This window comes from Muntiacus reevesi, chromosome 10 (genome assembly GCF_963930625.1).
Source record: "Muntiacus reevesi chromosome 10, mMunRee1.1, whole genome shotgun sequence".
NCBI lineage: Eukaryota > Metazoa > Chordata > Mammalia > Artiodactyla > Cervidae > Muntiacus > Muntiacus reevesi.
In genome coordinates, this window is record NC_089258.1 from 68,238,014 (window position 1) to 68,258,172 (window position 20,159).

The following is a 20,159-nucleotide window of genomic DNA, read 5'->3' on the forward strand; positions in this document are numbered from 1 at the left end:
TTTTTCTCAGTGGAAAAACCTGACTGAACTTTTTAGCCTACCCAATATATTGAGATTCATCCATGTTATTACATGTACCAATAGTTCATTCTTTTTTATTGGTGAATAGATTACATCATGTGGATATTCCATGATTTGTTTATCTGTTCACCTGTTGATAGACATTTGGATTGTTTCCAGTTTGGGGATTTTACAAACAAAGATGCTGTGAGCATCTGCGTGTGTTGTTCTGCTTAGTCGCTCAGTCGTGTCTGACTCTCTGCAACTGCAGCCTACAATGTTCCTCTGTCCATGGGATTCTCCAGGCAAGAATGCTGGAGTGGGTTGCCATACCCTCCTCCAGGAGGTCTTCCTGACACAGGGATCGAACCAGGGTCTCCTGCATCGCAGGAGGATTCTTTACCCACTGAGCTCCAAGGGAAGGCCTGTGCTGAATCACATAGTTATTCTGTGTTAAGTTTTTGAGAAACTGCCAGACTTTTTGAGTGGTTGTACCATTTTACATTGCTACTAGCAGTGTCTTAGAATTCTAATTTCTCCTCATCTCAGCCATCACTTGGTATGACCAAGTTTTTAATTTTAGCCATTTTAATAGAATGTCGGTGTGTGTTTTTAAATTTTTTTGATTTAGTTTTGTCTGTGCTGGGTCTCTGTTGCTGTGTGGTCTTCTCTCTAGTTGCAGAAGAGGGGCTGCTCTCTAGCTGCGGTGTGTTGGTTTCTCATTGCAGGAGCTTCTCTTGCTGCTGGGGCTTCGGGCGTTGTGGCACGTGGGCTCAGTCATGCGTGCTCCCAGGCTCTGGAGCACAGGCTCAGTAGTTTCAGCACATGGGCTTAGTTGCTCCATGGCATGTGGAATCCTCCGGTACCAGGTATTGAACCTGTGTTTCCTGCATTGACAGGCAAATTCTTTACCAATGAGCCACCAGGGAAACCCCTCAATGTGTTTTTCATTTGCATTTCCCTAATGAGTACGTTAAGGCTGTTTATTGTCCCTGCTTATTTAACTTATATGCAGAGTACGTCATGCAAAATGCTGGGTTGGTTGAAGCCCAAGCTGGAATCAAGATTGCCGAGAGAAATATCAATAACCTCCGATATGCCAATGACACCACCCTTATGGCAGAAAGTGAAGAAGAACTAAAGAACCTCTTGATGAAAGTGAAAGAGGAGAGTGAAAAAGTTGGCTTAAAACTCAGCATTCAAAAAATGATGATCATAGGATCTGGTCCCATCACTTCATGGCAAATAGATGGGGAAACAGTGAGAGACTTTATTTTTGGTGGCTCCAAAATCACTTTAGCTGGTGACTGCAGCCATGAAGTTAAAAGACACTTGCTCCTTGGAAGAAAAGCTATGACCAACCTAGACAGCATATTAAAAAGCAGAGACATTACTTTGCCATCAAAGGTCTGTCTAATCAAAGCTATGATTTTTCCAGGAGTTATGTATGGTTATGAGAGTTGGACCATAGAGAAAGCTGAGTGCTGAAGAATTGATGCTTTTGAACTGTGGTGTTGGAGAAGACTCTTTAGAGTCCCTTGGATTGCAAGGAGATCCAATCAGTCAATCCTAAAAGAAATCAGTCCTGGATATACATTGGAAGGACTGATGCTGAAGTTCCAACACTTTGGCCACCTGATGTGAAGAATTGATTCATTGGGAAAGACCCTGATGCTCGGAAAGATTGAAGGCAGAGGAGAAGGGGACAGAGGAGAAGGGGACAGCAGAGGATGAGATGGTTGGATGGTATCACCTACTCATGGACATGAGTTTGAGCAAGCTCTGGAAGTTGGTGATGGACAGGCATGTTGCAGTCTGTGGGATCGCGAAGAGTTGGACACGACTGAACTGAACTGAAGGACTAATTATGTTGAGCATCTCTTTATATACTTATTAGCCATCTGTTTATGTTTTTTTTTAAATCTGTGTATCTTTGATGAAGTGTTTATATCCATCTTTTGCTTATTCTTTTTTTTCTCATATGAATTTTGATAGTTTATATTATACATTCTGAATATAAATCCTTCACTTGCTATATGGTTACCAAACATTTTCTCTTAGTTTATTATTCCATTTTTCATTCTCCTAACAGATTTTGTGTGTGTGTGTGTGTGTGTGTGTGTGTGTGTGTGTGTGTGTGTGTGTTAAGTTTTATTTGGGGCAAAATGAGGACTGCAGCATGGGAGGCAGCATCTCAGATCGTTCTTGGATACTGCTCCAAAGAGGCAGTGGGAGGAAGGTCTACATACAAGATTTTGGTGAAGGCAGACCATTCTCCTAACAGTTAGTTTGAAAAGTATCAGGTTTTCATTTTTATGACATCCTGTTTGTCAGTTTGTTTTTTTATGGGTTTTGCTTTTGCTGTTGCTTTTTGGTGCCTCACTCAAGGTCACAGAGATTTTCCTTTATATTTTCTTCTAAAAATGTTATAGTTTTATGTTTTACATGTAGATCTATGACCCATTTTGTGTAAACCTTGTATATTATATCAGGTATTGAGTGCAGTTCTTTTTTTTTTTTTGACCTAGGCACATCCATTTCTTCTAGCTCCATTTGTTGGAAAGATTATCTTTTCTCCACTGTATTGCTTTTGCACCTTTGTAAAAACTAAATTGACTAAATGTACGTGGGTTTATTACTACAGTGTTTATTTTCTCTTTTGTCAGTCTCTTTGTCTGCCTTGATTGGTATCTTGATTACTATAGCTTTATAATAAGTCTTGAAATCAGGTAGTGCAGGTCTTCCACTTTTGTTTTCTTGTTCTTTCAAAGTAGTTATTTTCTTTTTCCAATTTTTTTGGGTCTTTTCTAGGTCCTTTGTCTTTCAATATCACCTTTTCAACTAAATTGCCAATTGGGATTTGATTGGGTTTACTTTGAATCTAGGTCTCTAAAGAGTTAGCTGTCTTTATAGTTCTTATCACTGTTTTACCCTGAAGAACTGATGCATGCTGAAGTTAAATACTTGCCTAAGATTACTTAGCTTGTAAGAAGTAGAACTGAGATTCAAACCTAGATAGTCTGGCATCAGAACTAATTGTATAGTTCCCTGTGTTAAGACTGCTGAGTATGAAAAGCATAACTTTTTTCTTAGTTGTTTTCTACCCATTCCTACTGAAAACACCATGCCTAGCACACAGTAGATTAAATATTATGAAGTGGTTTCATATAGAGCATTATTTCATTTTATTTAATTTGATCTATGTCTTCATTTGGTAGCATGGAAAAGAGACTCTGTACCTGTTTTGCCCTAGCCCTAACCTTCACTGCAAACATTATCTTAATTAGGGTTCTATCTGCACAGAATAGAAGTCGATCAAACTAGTTTAAACGAATATCAAATTTTATAGTAAGGATACAGGAAAGGCTTGTGGATCCCTATGAAAAGTAATTAGCCAGCCCGCAGGAAGAGACTGGAATCGGTATTGAAAATACAATAGGGTGTTTTTTTATAACCTAAATTCTCTGTGTGTCTTCCTCTTGCTTTCTCTCAGAAGGTAAGCATTCTCTGCTTTTCTAGTCACAAAATAGATTGCTGGTATTTTTCATTTACATCTTACAAATCTTGCTGCTTGGAGACTGACTGGTTGTTACTTGGTTAGACCCCCAAATTCTAGGATGGAGACTGACTAACTTGACCTTAGTATGCTTTTCATCACTGGCCCAAGAAGATGTGGGCAATAGAGCAGAATATACAGGAGAAATGTGGGTGCTGTGGGTTTTATTGTGGAGATGGGATCAAGGGTAGGGTAATGGGGCTGTCATTCTCCAAGGAAGGTGGCATGTAGGTGGATTGCTAACATACGGAAGGTTTACTGTAGGCTTGATCAGTTAACTCAAGCACTGTGATTTGGGGGCTAGACTGCTGGAAATCAGAATCTGGCTTCTAATGGCATTTTATACTGAGTACTCTCTGACTGGTGTTGCCGTGTTTGTTTTGATGAATTGAAATCAGAGAACCAATATATGTGCATATGTCCACACATATAATATGAATTTTGTTTTTAATAAGTGGTGTAATGCATTATTTAAAAAAATTATACTGTGTTATGGTTTTCAGTTATATTCATTGGGTGATTGTTTTTACATTTCCTATTTCTTTGTTTTTTTTTACAGAGGGAAATACCGGATTGTATACCTAACTCCAGAATTCTGTTCAGGTAACTTGGACCTGCTTCGACAGCTTGAGGCTAATATTGGTAAGTGGGATGATAGAATCTTTATAAGTACTTGTTAAAGTGAGATATTCTTTAAACTTGTGGATGGATCTAGGAAATCTCTGCCTCTCCTGTCCTGTCCCACAATTCCTTCTGCCCTAGAAATTAAGCTCCTGGATTATAATTGCCTATTTGTATATCTGTTTTCTTCTACTGGACTGTAAACTTTTTAGGGGAAAATGCTCTTCTTATTTATTTATATTTCCTGAGCACGTTGCTGGCACATAGTAGGCATTTAAATATATTATTGAATAAATGTTGAAGCTTGGATTCTATGATATTATAATTTCCTTTTTTTGGTATTCTGAATCTTAATCAATGTAGTGGTTCTCTACCCTTATTGTTCATAAGAATCGCCTTTCAAACTTTAGAAAATTTCGGATCCTCCGACCTTGAACATTGTGATTTAATGCACCTGCTATTAGGTTGTGGCAGCTGCAGTCTTTTTACTGGTGACTCTGATGTGTGATTTTCAGGTTGGAGACCACAGTACCTGTGACTATTTGTTGTCAGTGAGTACTATTAATCTTAAAAATTAGGTAATATGTCATAGCCTACTTCCTAGAAAATGTAAATAAAAAATTAGTCAAAAGCTGGTATCGTCTTTGATATGTTTGCTAAAAACATTTTTGTCTTGTTTTTTCCTTTCTTGATGGTCAGGCTCAGCTATCCAAGAGCTACAATCACAGATTCTATTGCAGTTGTTTGTGTTTCAAACATTAAGTTAAACCGACAGTCTTTGCCTTCTAATGTAATATGATCTCACTTTATATTTATGTTTTAAAATAATTCCTAGCACATAAAAGTTTTTTTAAACATTGTGGTGTCTCATTTAATGGTTACTTGCAGATAACTCTGGGAAAGCATTTAACAGTTATTCTCATAATATAATGAAAATAAGTATTTATCTTTTAATATGTATTAAGTATGAACAAAAGAATGAGGGCAGAAATTAGCATTTGATTAACTATATTATCAAAAAGGGCAACCATAAGCTGTTAAACTCCCTTATTGGCGTGTTATATTTTTGCCTTTAATTTAAAACAAAGTTGATGTGTATCCTATTACGTTGTATAAAGTTCTTAGGAATATTTCAATTCAGATTAAAATAAAAACTCTAGATATATAAACTCCATGGTTTTATTGCAAAAGTTAGGGTCTATGTACCTAGTGGTCTGGATATGTTTTGTTCCATTATAACATTTGCTTTGTTTCTGTGATGGATTTAATCCAATATTTACTTAGAGCCTCCTGACAGGTTGTTCTAATTCTCTATTTTAATTTTTTGTAAAGGAATAAATTATGAACACTGCAATTATTAGAGCTGAGTATCTGCATAAGATGGATGAAAGTGCTCTTTTGGGTGGCTGTCAATGTTGGACAAAATAGGATAAATTCTCTTGAAGTATTTTTATTTAACTTTCATTTTACAATGCTTGCAGCAGTGAATATACTCAGAATTTCATTTGTACAGTAGTTTTGACATTTAGCTATTCTGATTTATGATTTTTATGAAATGTTATTATTTAAGTATGTGGGTTTATAACAGAAGCAGCAAGCAGAATTTTATATAGAGACAACTTAAGAGCAAACATACCTATAACTGTCGTGTAAATTTGGGAATAAGGCTTTAATGACTGGTGTGCCAAAATGAAATATACCTTGGACCTGGGCAGATACTCGGACTTGCACATTTAGTGGGAAAGTTGGCAGAAGCTTGCATCAGCTGCTTGTGAGGGACAAAGTTTAACTCCATTAAAAAGAGTAGTTGTTGTTTTAGTTGCTCAGTTCTGTCTGAGTCTTTTCCTATCCCTGCCCACCAGGCTCCTCCGTCCATGGGGTTTCCCAGAATACTGGAGTGGGTTGCCATTTCCTCCTCCAGGGGATCTTCCTGACCCAGGCAGCAAACCTGCGTGTTCCACATCTCCTCCATTGCGGGTGGATTCTTTACCACTGAGCCACCGGGGAAGTGCAGAAGCTAGTTAATCAAACCTGTGATTTTAAGGAAGGTTTTAAAATGAAGGAGCTGTCATTCTTTGTTTTAACCTATTTAATTTAAAATCTGGGTCGTGTAGTTTCTAAAGCCAAATAAGTATAGTGGTAATATTGAATTTTTCCCACTCATCAGTTAATAAAATTTTGATGTGAGTCAATCTGGATTTGCTCGGATTTAGCAGGGCTTTCTTTTTTTTCTTTCCTTCTTTTTCTTCTCCAGCCCTGTTGTAATTGGTAATCTCAATGAATTGTAGTTATATGCATGTTCCTCTGTCTCTTCCTTTAGAAATGTGAGCTCAAGATCATGAACTGCATTTTACTCTTATTTGATTCCTAGGGAAGTGTTTGGAACATAGTATGCATTTCCCCAGGTGGCGCTAGTGGTAAAGAACTTGCCTGCCAGTGCAGGAGACAGAAGAGACATGGGTTCGATTCCTGGGTTGGAAAGATCCCCTGGAGAAGGAAATGACAACCCACTCCAGTGTTCTTGTTTGAAGAACCCCATGGACAGAGAAACCTGGTGGGCTGCAGTCCATGGGGTTGCAGAGAGTTGGACATGACTGAGCGACTAGCACAATAACTATAATAGTTTTTTTTTTAATTGAATGGTCTTTTATGCCAGCCCCTTTCTTAGCATTTTATGTGAATGATCTTAATCTTCAGAGTAACTAAAAAAATGTTAGCTACTTTTATTATCTACCTTATACTTATGGGAAACTGACAGTTGAAAGCTTAAGTAAGATGCTTAAAGTAGTGTAAATGGTAAGCCAAGTTATGCATCTAGGTAGTCTGACTTATGTTTTTAATTAGCCCCCAGTGGCAGAACTTCCCCTGGGCCAGGAAGATCCCCTGGAAGAGGGAATCACAATTCACTCCAGTATTCTTGCCTGGAGAATTCCATGGACAGAGGAGCCTGGTGAGCTACAGTCCGTGGGGTTGCAAAGAGTCGGACACGACTGAGCAGCTAACACACAGTGGCAAAGCATAAATATACAGATAAGCATTAAGTTGTGATCATCCCCGTTAAAGGGAAAAATTTTTTTCTTAAGTATTAATTTGGTAATCAAGGGCAAAAGCTGTACTGTCATTACTTTGAAATATACGAAGACATTTTCATGGATGGTTATATAGTAAAGCCCTTTTCTGAGAGGCATTACTATACATTATTGATTCTGATTCAGTGTCGGGGTGGGGGTGGGGGCCGAGCAAAGGAGTTGGTAGGTGAAGAAGGAACAATTTGCCTTCCTTCTTACCTACTTTGTACAAAATGAGATATAGTTCTTCCCTTCCCATTTTATATTAGAAACTGTGGATGTCATCCTGTCTTTCAGAACTGGCATTTCAGAGGAATTCTGTAGTGATCATTCACAGACAGTGAGAAATGTAATCTCAGTAGAAATATGCTGACTCTCTCTTTGGATAGCTAATCCATGAGATAAAAGTATTATGAATGAGAATTAGAATAGCTCTTCTTTTTAAGGTATTATCATTGCAGTTGAATGATAGCTTTGAGGACAGAGTAATAGTAATTAATTTCTCTGAGAAATAATGATGAAAACCAAAATTGGATAAACATGTTATTTGAAAAATAGATATTAAATATTTCTTTTATCCATCTGCCTTTTATCCACATATCTCCCTTTGCTTATTCTCAGTAATAATTTTTGGTGTACATGCTAAGTTGCTTCAGTCGTGTCTGACTCTTCGTGACCCCATGGACTGTAGCCTTTGCGGCCCCTTTGACCATGGGATTCTCCAGGCAAGAATACTGGAGTGGGTTGCCATTTCCTCCTGAAGGGGATCTTCCTGACCCAGGGATCAAACCTCCATTTCTTAGGTCTCTTGCATTAGTCTATTTATTTATTCTTTACCACTGGCACCACCTTGGAAGCCCAATTTTTGGTGTTATCTGCTATTATTTATGCTTATATTTCTCTATGAGCCAATACTTTGAATTATTTTTCTCCTTTCTGTTATATTTACATATTCAAAGTGAAATTGGTGGTAAAACATTAGATGAGTTTATTACTTTCTTGAACTTTATCTTCTCCATTTACATATTTTTCTTTTTTGATAGGTATCACACTTATTGCTGTGGATGAGGCTCACTGTATTTCTGAGTGGGGACATGATTTTAGAAATGCATTCAGGGCTTTGGGTTCCCTAAAGGCAGTACTCCCGAAGGTAAGCTTTGCCAGGTACAACGTCTTGAAATGACTTGCTTAGCAAGGGAGGATCCAGGATTGGGGAATGGCCAAAAATCTGAAAATGTTTTTATGAAAGGGCGAATGGTTGATTTTTAAGCAGGGGAAAGATTTTTTTTTTTTACAACATGGTGTATCTTTTACTTCTCTCAAGTCTTTGCTGAAAGAGGACTTTTTCATTTAGCCCTCCTGTCCACTGTAGTGAGCTTTTCAAATTAACCCCCTTCCCACAACTCTCAGCATTCCTCATATTCTTTTGTTGTGTTTTAAATAACACTTAGCAGTGTTAGCGTACTTTAATTTATTTTATCTATGGCCTGTGGGTCCCTACCAGAAATATTCTTTGTGGGGAGGGATTTTTGCTGGTTTAGTTGATAAAATCTACAACAGTGCCTGTCCCATAACTGTTCTATAAATAATTGGGTAAATGAATAAGTGAATTCTGATGAGAAAGCTGAGACCCTGAGAAGTAAGTTTACCGCCCAGGTAGTGAGTGGGAGAGCTGGGCAGTGCTACACAGCGGGATACCACACGGGCTTCCAGAGCAAGTGACTTGAGAGAAGTTTAAAACAGTTTCTGCCCTGAAGTAGCAGAGTCCAGTAAAGGCATTTAGATTCAGAATTACCCATAAAAGTGGCAGCAGCAGTACCAAATGAAGTGCATGGAACAGTATGAATAATACAGAAAGATTAGTGGTGTTAATAGTACCTGTAATGTTAATAGAAAAAGAAGATTGATATGGTGAAAGCCAGTAGGCTCAGATTCCTTGAGTACTGCTTTTCATTAATTTAGAACGGTTTAAAGTAAGCTTTTGGAAATTAGGAAGATTGCTGTCTGTAATCCTTTCCTGGGCCTTTGATTCTAGAGGGATTGTGTTAGAGGAGTTTTAAGTGTTTTATGCAGTTCAGAAATGCTTTTCGATATTGAATTAGTCTTTTATTGTGTCAGACTGTGGACTCCATTGGATTCTTTGTATTTCTTGGGATGATTCACTGAGCCCAGAGTGTTCCTCAAGCAGTGGCTGAGAAACCTTTTTCCCTAGTGTTTTCGTGAAATCTGTTAGCTAAGTGGTGAGAAATGCCACCTGGTGGCTGTAGGACTCTCCTTATCCTCACTGTTCTCAGCTGACTGTCACCAGTGCTTCACACTGTACTATTTCAATAAGTTCAAAAATAGAAAAAAAAATCACTAACTTATTCCCATTTGGAGAGAATCTGACAAAATGAGTCTCCAAAGAACAACTTTGTTGTTGAAAGCTTTGTTGTTGTTGTTGATTTGCTCAGCTGTGTGTGACTCTTTGCGACCCCATGGACTGCAGCCTACCAGGCTCCTCTGTCCATGGAATTTTCCAGGCAACAATACTGGAGTGGGGTGCCATTTCCTTCTCCAGGGGATCTTCCCTACACGAGGATCAAACCTGTATCTCTTGCACTGCAGATGGATTCTTTACTCTTGAGCCACCAGGGAAGCCCTGGAAAGCTTTACATCAACCTTAAAGTTCTATAAAATTCAAGTAAGAGGTACTGTAAGGAATGAGACATTTTGGATCTCTCCATGACGTTCCTCCCAGCCCTCTTACAAAGATCAGCACATAGTAGACAGTAGCTATTTGGAATAAGTGAGTGAGTGAATGAATGAAGCATATTATGGAGTACATAGATTAACTGCACCACCCAAGTTCAGAGGCAATTGGAATAGTAACAGTTCTTGGAGTTTGTAGTGGTAGCACCATTGAAGAATATGTCTAAGGCATTCCTAGATTTATAGTCCCAAGATTAATTTACATTTTATTGCTTGTTTCACCAAAATTTTGTACTTATTACCAAAGAAACCAAGGTTTGCCAATTTAAAGAACAAGTTTCTTGAGTTGAGAACTTGGTAAAACTGAGTGACAAGGCAATTTATCAACCATACCAGTTTGCTTTTAAAAAATGAAAAGGTTGAAGCTATTAAGAACTGTGCTGTAATATAAAGAACAGACTTTTGGACTCTGTGGGAGAAGGCGAGGGTGGGATGATTTGAGAGAATAGCATTGAAACATGTATATTACCAATATGTGAAATAGTTCACCAGTCCAAGTTTGGTGCATGAAACGGCACTCAGCTGGTGCACTGGGACAGACCTGAGGGATGGGATGGGGAGGGAGCTGGGAGGCGGGTTCAGGACGGGGACACATGAATGCCCATGGCTGATTCATGTCAGTGTATGGTGAAAACCACTACAATGTTATAAAGTAATTAGCCTCCAATTTAAAAAAAAGAAGAAAGAAGAACTGTGCTGTGATGACCAGATAAACTGAGAGCTTCCCAGCACACCAGGCTGTGTGGACACACCTTTCTCCTAGCCAACCTGAGTGTTATTTTTAAGTTTTACCCTAGTTTACTTCTTTTAAATATCATAAAGCACCAGAGTTTCTAAGCAAAAATATTCTGTTCATTTCTGAAGTGAATGTAAATATTGTTCCTTTAAATTTAATGCATTCCATTACTTGAATGTGTTTTCTAAGTTACAGAAGCAGCATTCTTAACTGTGGCTTTCTAGGATGTCGGCAAAGGAATGAATCATTTATAGTGATTTTCCCTGTTAACTGGTCACTAGAATAAGGAGTTTTTTGTAGCAAAGTGGGAATTTTTAAGTTAGAAGAAAAGTTAACATCCAGTAGCCCTCTCCATCTCATATTTTGATGAAAAAGCCGAGGCCGAGAGAAGTTAGCCCTTGCCAAAGTGAATGGCAAATCTGGGAGTAGTGGCCGTGTCTCTGGAGTTCTTGGGTAGAAGTCTTTTCAGATGTGCCATGATAACATCAGTAATAGCTGACACTTCTTGTCTGCTTTCTGTGTGCTGTGCCGTTATATTCGGCATATTAGACCTTTTATCCCGTTTGCTCTTCACAGTGACTTTCTGAGGTTGTTGCTGTTATTGTAGCCGTCTTATAGATGAGGAAACCAGAGTTCAGAATATGAAGTAAATAGCTCCTGGGAATTCCCTGGCAGTTCAATGGTTAAGACTCCGCACTTCCGCTTCAGAGGGCATGGGTTCAATCCTTGGTTGGGGAGCTAAGATTCTGCAAGTTGCACAGTGCAGCCAATGTATCTAAAATAAGCAGCTCAAAATCTCACATCTCATTAGTGGCGAAGCTGGCTTTGAACTCAGGCAACTGTTTCTGAGCCAGATTTTTATACTACTGTGCTGCTCTTTTGCCTGATTTTTCTACTAACTTCTTCAAAATGCTTATTTCATGCTTATTTCATTTTTTTTACAAAAGCATTGCTTGTCTCCTCTTACATGATACTGCATAGAAACAAACCAGACCCTCTTTCCCTATAGTCTCTATCCTGAAAATGTCTGTCTTTATCTGTATATGCAGTTAAATATCAAACATTTTTTTAGTCCATTTATAAATTGTTTGAATAACAGTTAAATTGATGGAAATGCTTCATTGTGGTAAGTTGAGAATGTTCATGTCCTGGGAAATTCCATGTTTAAACTTCCCTTATTCTCAGCCATATTTTTGATACAAATATTTTGATTTGCTATAAAGATATATAGCAGGTAAACACATAAATATTAAGCCTTGATTAGAGAAACTAGTTTCTTTATAAATTGCCCTGTTCCTATATGTTATTAGGCAGATGCTCTCTCAATTCAGAGAAGAGTCTGATTGTAAGCAAAAAATCAATTAAGTTGATTTGGGGTGTTTATAATAATTTCACAGAATTGAAGGATAGAGAATATCAAAATGTCAGTTAACTGGTCACATTGATTTTGGTATCATTTTTTTCCATTTAAAAACTGCTCCTAGACTTAATTGATTTTTCTTTGCATGAACTTTGAGATAGTTTTCAATTCAGTAAAGCTATATTGATTATAAAAGTAGTTTACCGTTTTTAATAAATTGTATCTTTTTTCTAATTCTGTAATTGCTTTTTTACAAATTGCACTTAAATTTTCACTTATGTACAGTAATTGCTTCAACTGGTTTGCAGGGTAGATGTATTGCATCTGAAGAGCTGTGTTATGAGCATATTATTTACCATATTTTATAATAAGCCAAAAAGTATTCAGAAAGTTGTAATCTTGGATATTAAGCAGCTAATTATATAGGAACAATTTTTCTGATTATGAAATGATTGCATAGTTGATTAATACTCCCAATGATAATAGTGATGAAAAATTAAATCTAGAAGTCTACTGTACTGAAAATAGAACATGACTTGGTTGCTCAAGTAATCAGTTAATAATAGATGTCTTATTTTCTGCATTTTCCTTATATATTGTATGCCACAATTAGCCCTTTAAAACTGTTGAAATGTCATCCAGGTCATTGAGAGCTATTATTTTAGATTTGAAAAGCCATATACCAATGTATTTAGCATAGAAATAAAAAAGAGCCTTGGTTGGGCTTTGCATGGCTAAATTTTCAGTGAGTGCAGGGTTTATAATTTGTGAATTATAGATTACCAAAGTAAGACATAACTTACCCCTCATTTGTCCCAGCACAGTTATAAATGTATAAATAATAAATGGAGAGGTAGATAGCTAAAAAGTGGATTTAACATAAGATAGAAATTGCATTTAGAAATCTTATGAGTTTAGTGTTTGAATGATTTCTTAGAAGGCTGAGAAGTAAGAAGAAAGTGTTTTTCTTCTTCTTTGAAAAAATAATTTTAAAGTTTCATTTTTATCACTGTTCTCTGTTCTTCCTATAATTGTCTTCCAGTGTCTCTCTAAGAAGGCAATAGAAATGTTGGGAATTAACGACCTCTCTCCGTTGTTGAAATATCACTTTTACTTATTTCAGGTTCCAATTGTTGCACTGACCGCTACGGCAGGTTCTTCAATCCGAGAAGACATTGTACGTTGCTTAAAGCTGAAGGATCCTCAGATAACCTGTACCGGTTTTGATCGACCAAACTTGTATTTAGAAGTTGGACGAAAAACAGGAAGCATCCTGCAGGATCTGAAGCAGTTTCTCGTCTGTAAGTCAAGGTGAGAATTTCATGGTTGATCAATATTGGAAACTAGTTTGTTCTTTATAAAAAATGTATTTTTTTTTTTGTATTTTATTTTTAAAACTTATCTCTTTGGAATGTATATTTAACATATTTGAAATTCTGCTTAGCTTAGGTTCACGTGTGATGTTATATAATCAGTGACTGAGGAAGGGAGAAACTAATTTTCCTTACGTTTTCATACTCCATACTGTATTCGAAGAGGACATACACTCTTAATGGGCTTCCCTGGTGGCTCAGCTGGTAAGAATTCGCTTGCAATGCGGGAGACCTGGGTTTGATCCCTGGGTTGGGAAGATCCCCTGGAGAAGGGAAAGGCTACCCACTCCAGTATTCTGGCCTGGAGAATTCCATGGACTTTATAGTCCATGGGGTTGCAAAGATTTGGACACGACTGAGTGACTTTCACTACACTCTTAATAACTGACAAATATACAAAAAAAGCAAATGGGTCTTTTATCTGAATTCTGCCTAGTTCACTAGTTATATGACTAACTTGAGTTTTAAGGAATTTAAATACTTTTTGAGCCCATATCATGTATCAAGTAATATCCTAGGTGCTTCATGTAAATGATCTAGTTTGATTTTTATAACTGTTCTGTAAGCTACATATTATTTTCATTTTACTGATGTAGAAACTGTCACTAGCACTTCTTTCTATTTATTTTGTTTGGAGCCATTTTATGTATGCTAAGCTTCTCTGATCTATCTTCTCAGTGAAAAACTTAAAAATTTTGCATTATGAAATGTGAAGTTAGAGTAAATGAAAACACTTGTTTGTCCTATCCATACAAACACAAAGCAAATCTAGGAAAATAGAATTTAAAAAACACTGTTAGTATTTTCCTTCTCAGAAAGTAATAAAAAGAAGATTGATCCTAGGTTAGGAAACCCTAAAGTAACTCTTAAGGTCTCTTAGGGTGAATTTAAGTGTGGAATTCACTGTTGGCTTGACTGTGCTGTGTTTAGGTTAAAGCACGCATGTAATGAATGTATTTGAATGTTCTAGTGTAGTTTGGCTGCTCTAGGGAATCTCTCCGAAGTGAATATACATTGTACTACACTTCGTTTCTGTCCTAAAGGTAAAATGTTCTCTTGGAGAAGGCTATTTATTTTACGTTAGAGTCTCCACAGTCAGATCCTTATTTACGTTCCTAATATTTGATCCTCTTCAGTTCATAGCATTCTCAAGCTCTACGGTATTTCTCCCTAATAACCCTGTCCTTTTTGAAACTGTGCTTGCCTTTTTTCCCCCGACTCTGTGACACTGCGATTATATTGTCCTTTTATCATATCTTACATAAATGATTTCTTCTCACTGTTGTTCATATTAATTCTACTAATTGTGGTTTGTGTTACTTTTTAGCTCAGACTATTATAGTCTCTCCTAGCAGATCTCCTTGCTCCTCAGGACTGCCTGGTGCATCTGTATACAGTTTTCAGGTTTATCACCTGAGAGCATATCCCCTGAGTCTTGGTGTTCCTTTTCTTGTGGCTCCCTCTTTCCTAAGACCATCCAAAGATTTTGATGCTGACTGTGACAGTGGTTTTTCTAAAAGCAAATCCGAAATGATTTTGCACCTGTTTTGCATCCTCTAAGAAGAGTTGTGGTTGCTGGGAACCTTGAAGAGTCAGAATGTTCTCTGTAGAACTTGGGCAAATAGAAGTTTACCTCTTGGAAATTCCCTGGCAGTCCAGTGGTTAGGGCTCCATGCTTCTGCTGCAGGCAGCATGAGTTTGATCTCTGGTTGGGTAACTAAGGCCCCACATGCCATGTGACTTGACCAGAAACAAAGAAAAAAAGAAAAAATTTTCCTCTTAATGATTACCATGATGGAGGGTAAGTTAAGACTTCAAAATATTACCTGTTATCTTCATTTTCTTGCTTTCATTTAATTCTACTGTTTGTTTAACTGTATTCACATTTTTTCTCTTCATTGAGCCATCGTGTTTCTTAAAGTCTTGCCTTATTTGTTTTCTATATGCTGCTGCTGTTAAGTTGCTTCAGTTGTGTCCGACTCTGTGCGACCCCATAGACGGCAGCTCCCCTGTCCCTGGGATTCTCCAGGCAAGAACCCTGGAGTGGGTTGCCATTTCCTTCTCCAATGCATGAAAGTGAAAAGTGAAAGTGAAGTCGCTCAGTCATGTCCGACTCTTCGAGACCCCATGGACTGCAGCCTATCAGGCTCCTCCATTCATGGGATTTTCCAGGCAAGAGTACTGGAGTGGGGTGCCATTGCCTTCTCCATTTTTATATGCATGATGCATTTAATTTAAATAAGCCTGTCTCACCTATCTAACTTGATTAAATGAGGATAGATTTTTTTCCCCCTCTCAGAAAGTTGTTATGAGGAAATAACAGTCTTTAGTAAACCTCTTGGCAAAATAACGGATCCTCTTGTAATAGTGAGGTAGGAGACAGATAGGCCCCAGGCTGAGCAGCTGCAGCCAGTCTCCCACTGACACTTCGAGATAAGATGGCAGAAGGAGCATTGGGCCCTGAGACAGTGACCACAGTTTCCTCATTCTTATGGTTAGGGGGTTTCTCAGCCTGACACAGTGTTCAGAGAAAGTCCTCAGTTGTCCCCTAAGGAATTCCATATGACACAACTCTAGGGGAGGGGTCGAAGGATGGAGGAGGCGACAGCCCATAACGTGTCCTGCCAGCCTTCCTGAAACCTTTGCACTGGAATCCATCTTGGCTGAGAATCGTGCACACCCACCAGGAAGGACCCTGAGTCAGGCCAATTATAGGCATAAGCAAGATGACTGGCCAGAGACAACCCGGGAGACTGCCCCCATGTAAGTGATCCATGCCACCCCTGTTGGGTGCAGCTCACTCTGCGAGTTCACCCATGTGCTCTTCCACACAAGCTTTGCTTCTGTTGATAATAACAGACTTTTGGGACTGGTTGATTCCATGTGCCACACCTGAATCTTTGAGATGCCTGGTCCTGGAGGATACATCCCAGTATTGGAAAAATAATCATAGGACTCTACAATCAAAATAAGCTCCCCAGGGAATCCCTGGTAACTGCAACATTTTTCTCTATTCAGAGAACTAAGTTTAGCTAAAGACATCTGATTCAGGGTTGCTGGGGATCTTGGGGATGCTGTGGACCCCTTCTAGGTTAGAAGAAAGAAAACGAAGTTGTTCAATCATGTCCGACTCTTTCTGACCCAAGGGCTATAGCCTACCAGGCTCCTCAGTCCATGAAATTTTCCAGGCAAGAGTACTGGAGTGGGTTGCCATTTCCTTCTCCCGGGAATCTTCCTGACCCAGGGATTGAATCCAGGTCTCCCACATTGCAGGCAGACGCTTTACCATCTGAGCCACCAGGGAAGCCCATCTAGATTAAAGACTTCTGGTAAACGTTTCTGGGATGCTGGATTATGTTTCTAGGTTAGCCTCTTAGTTCTTGGTTGTAGGTTGTTCAACACGAGGGGACCCCCCTCCTAAGTCAGAGGGAACACCTCTGGGCTGTGTCCTTAAGAACTGGAAGCTGTTTAAATTAGATGGGCTAAGAAAAGAAAAACTTAAGTTTTTTGTAATACTTCCTGGCTTTTATATAATTTGGGTGATGGAGAAAGATGGCCCCAAAATGGGTCTGTAAATTATCATCCCATCTTGCAGTTGGATCGTTCTTGCCGCAGGTTGGAACAGTGGACTGAGGTTCCCTGTGTCCCTTTACCAGAGTCCCGTCCTGTGCAGCTCAGAGGCCTGGGGAACCAGAGAATTCTCCCAGCATTCTAGACAGTCCTCGTTTAACTCCCCCCCAACTCTCAGTGGGGAAACCGAGCCTCTCCTATTCCTACAAGTACCCCTAATTCTCTGGATCCCCCTGGCAAATCCAAAACCTTGCTTCCCTTTTCACCTCTAAACACACTGGTACCACACTTTGCCAACAAAGGTCCGTCTAGTCAAGGCTATGGTTTTTCCAGTGGTCATGTATGGATGTGAGAGTTGGACTATAAAGCAAGCTGAGCACTGAAGAATTGATGCTTTTGAACTGTGGTGTTGGAGAAGACTCTTGAGAGTCCCTTGGACTGCAAAGAGATGTAACCAGTCCATCCTGAAGATGATCAATCCTCAGTGTTCATCAGAAGGAGTGGTGTTGAAGCTGAAACTCCAATACTTTGGCCACCTGATGCGAAGAGCTAATTCATTAGAAAAGAACCTGATGCTGGGAAAGATTGAAGGCAGGAGAAGAAGAGAACAACAGAGGATGAGATGGTTGGATGGCATCACTGACCTGATGGACGTGAGTTTGAGTAAGCTCCAGGAGTTGGTGATGGACAGGGAAGCCTGGCATGCTGCAGTCATGAGGTTGCAAAGAGTTGGACACGCCAGAGCAACTGAACTGAACTGAAGTGGGCTGACATGCCCACTTTTGGTTGTCACTGAGTGTCCTACCCCACTAATTGGGAGAGACCTTCTGGGTTCTCTTCTGAGTTCCCTAACCATATTATGGTTAGAAGGTCCCGAGCAGCGCCCCCTGCCCTTTTTTTTTTTTTTTTTTGTTTTGTTTTGTTAAGCCATGACTTGCCTGTAAGCAGTAAACCCTGCAGTTTGGGACAGAGGAGTCCCTGGGAGGGGAAGCTGCCTCCTCTAACAAGAGACAATACCCCTTAACTTTCTAAACAAAAAAAGAGTTATACAACCCCTCATAGATAAATTCGTAAGACCTCTTGGTGCCCTGTCAGTCTCCTACCCCTGATCTGGTTGTTAGGCCAAATGAGGAATATAGGATGGCAGATGGCCTCCGAGCAGTAAATGATATAGTGGTTCCTATATATCCCCTTATGATTAATCCTTACAACATCTTAGTCCAGCTCCCTCAGGATGCTAAATGGTTTACCATGCTCAGCCTCAAGGATGCCTTCTTTTGCATCCCAGTTCATCTTTCATCACAGTATCTGTTTGCCTTTGAGTGGACCAACTCCCACTCGGGTCAGATGCAACAATATACCTGGACAGTCTTGCCTTAGGGGTTTTGAGATAGCCCACACTTGCTCGCTCAGACCCTAGGAAAGGAACTAAGGGAAGTATGCCTAAAAGAAGGGCCTGTTCTACAGTATGTAGATATATTAATATATAGCCCCTGGAGGCCTCAGATCAGAACACCATTGAAATTCTTAATTTCCTTGGGACTCGAGGTTATAGTGTCTCCCAGAAAAAGGTGTAGATCTCAAAGCAACAAGTTAAATATATGGGATATATTATAAATCCTGGAAGTAGACAGCTATCTCCAGATAGAAAATAAGCCGTATTAGGCCTAGATACTCCAAAGACAAAAAGACATCTCTATACCTTGGGCTTCCTAGGTGGTGCTAGTAGTAGAGAACCCACCTGCCAATGTAGGAGACGTAAGAGATGCAGGCTTGACCCCTGGGCCGGGAAGATCCATCACAGCTCCTGCTCTGAGGCCTCCAGTTGACAAAAGCCATGCATCTGGTGTGTTAAGTTTATTTCTTCGAGGTCGCAGCAGTTCCATGTCAAGATGATTGGTGATGCAGGGATTCTAGCCACTCCCTGAGCCAGATTCTTTTGGACCAACAGCAGAGGTCTCCCTGGGGCTCCACAGCAAGGCAAGATGAGGGTTCTGTGGCCCCAGTTAGGTAGGGTTCACAAGCCCGATGCCAGCCTGAAGAAGCTACAGAAGGTGGACCTTTGCTCTGCGTCCTCCCAATAAAAATTCCCTGGGGTCCAGGAGTCTGAGAGGGGATGTGAGCTAGGCAATAGACGGGCCCCAGGCTGAGCTGCTGCAAACAGTCTCCTGTTGACACTTTGAGAGAAGATGCCGTCAGGAGCACTGGGCCCTGAGACCACAACTTCCTCTTGTGGTCAAGGGGTTTTCTCATCCCGACGTGTGCAGAGAATGTCCTCAGTTGTTCTCTAAGGAATTCTGGATAATGCACTTCTAGGGGAGGGGAGAAGAAAGGAAGAGATGCCAGCCCATAATATGTCCTGCCAACCTCCCAGAAACCTTTGAGCTGACCAAGGAAGAACCCTGAGACAGGCCACATATGGGAACAAGCAAGATGACTGGCCAGACATAACCCAGAAGAGTGCCCTCATAGAAGCAATCTAAGCAACCCCTACTGGGTGCAGCTCACTCTACGAGTTTGCCTTTATTTTCTTCCACACATGCTTTGTCTCTGATAAATGCTCTGTCTGCTGGTCTCTTATGAATTCTTTTGGCAAAGAAGACAAAGACCAATGTTTGTCATCAGTGTTCTAGTCATTTCTGCGGTAGTCAATAGGAATGTTCACTGCTTTGATTTTTTCTGCTCTATACATTCAAATTTTTATATTTTCTACTTTTTTTTTTTAATGTAAAAAGTGATCCATATTGTTAGTATCATTTTGAACAGTACGGATGCATGTAAACTGAAGAGTACTTAGATTTTTCTGATACCATTCCTCAGTTTTCACTGTTGATATTTTTGTATTTAGCTTTATAGGCTTCTGTTTGTTTTACACTATGTAAATATGTGCTCTCAGTTCTTGTTGTTAGCTTGCCACAGAAATGGTTTTGTAGTATGTCCATTTTGTCTGCAATTTTCCTCCTTTTTGTATCTCTGTTATCTTTCTGTATATTGTGTTTTCTTAAATTAGGCCTTAATGTTTTAAGATGTTACAGTATTCATGTTTTGGTGCCCAGTTTTCCCTTCTTTGAAAAATATTTTTTTAAATGAGATTCTTGTCCATTAAAAAGATAATTTGCATTTT

General features: G+C 39.3%; 1 protein-coding gene across 9 annotated transcripts in view; it reads left to right on the forward strand.

Moving 5' to 3' along the window:
• The window catches only part of WRN (WRN RecQ like helicase), a 112,107-nt gene that overhangs the window by 47,806 nt on the left and 44,142 nt on the right, over positions 1 to 20,159 (forward strand). For all 9 annotated transcript variants that reach the window (XM_065946573.1, XM_065946574.1, XM_065946578.1 and 6 more), the window contains 3 exons: positions 4,116 to 4,198; positions 8,289 to 8,395; positions 13,216 to 13,403. In XM_065946573.1, the coding sequence (XP_065802645.1) occupies positions 4,116 to 4,198; positions 8,289 to 8,395; positions 13,216 to 13,403 (378 nt within the window). The remainder of the gene's footprint in view (positions 1 to 4,115; positions 4,199 to 8,288; positions 8,396 to 13,215; positions 13,404 to 20,159) is intronic.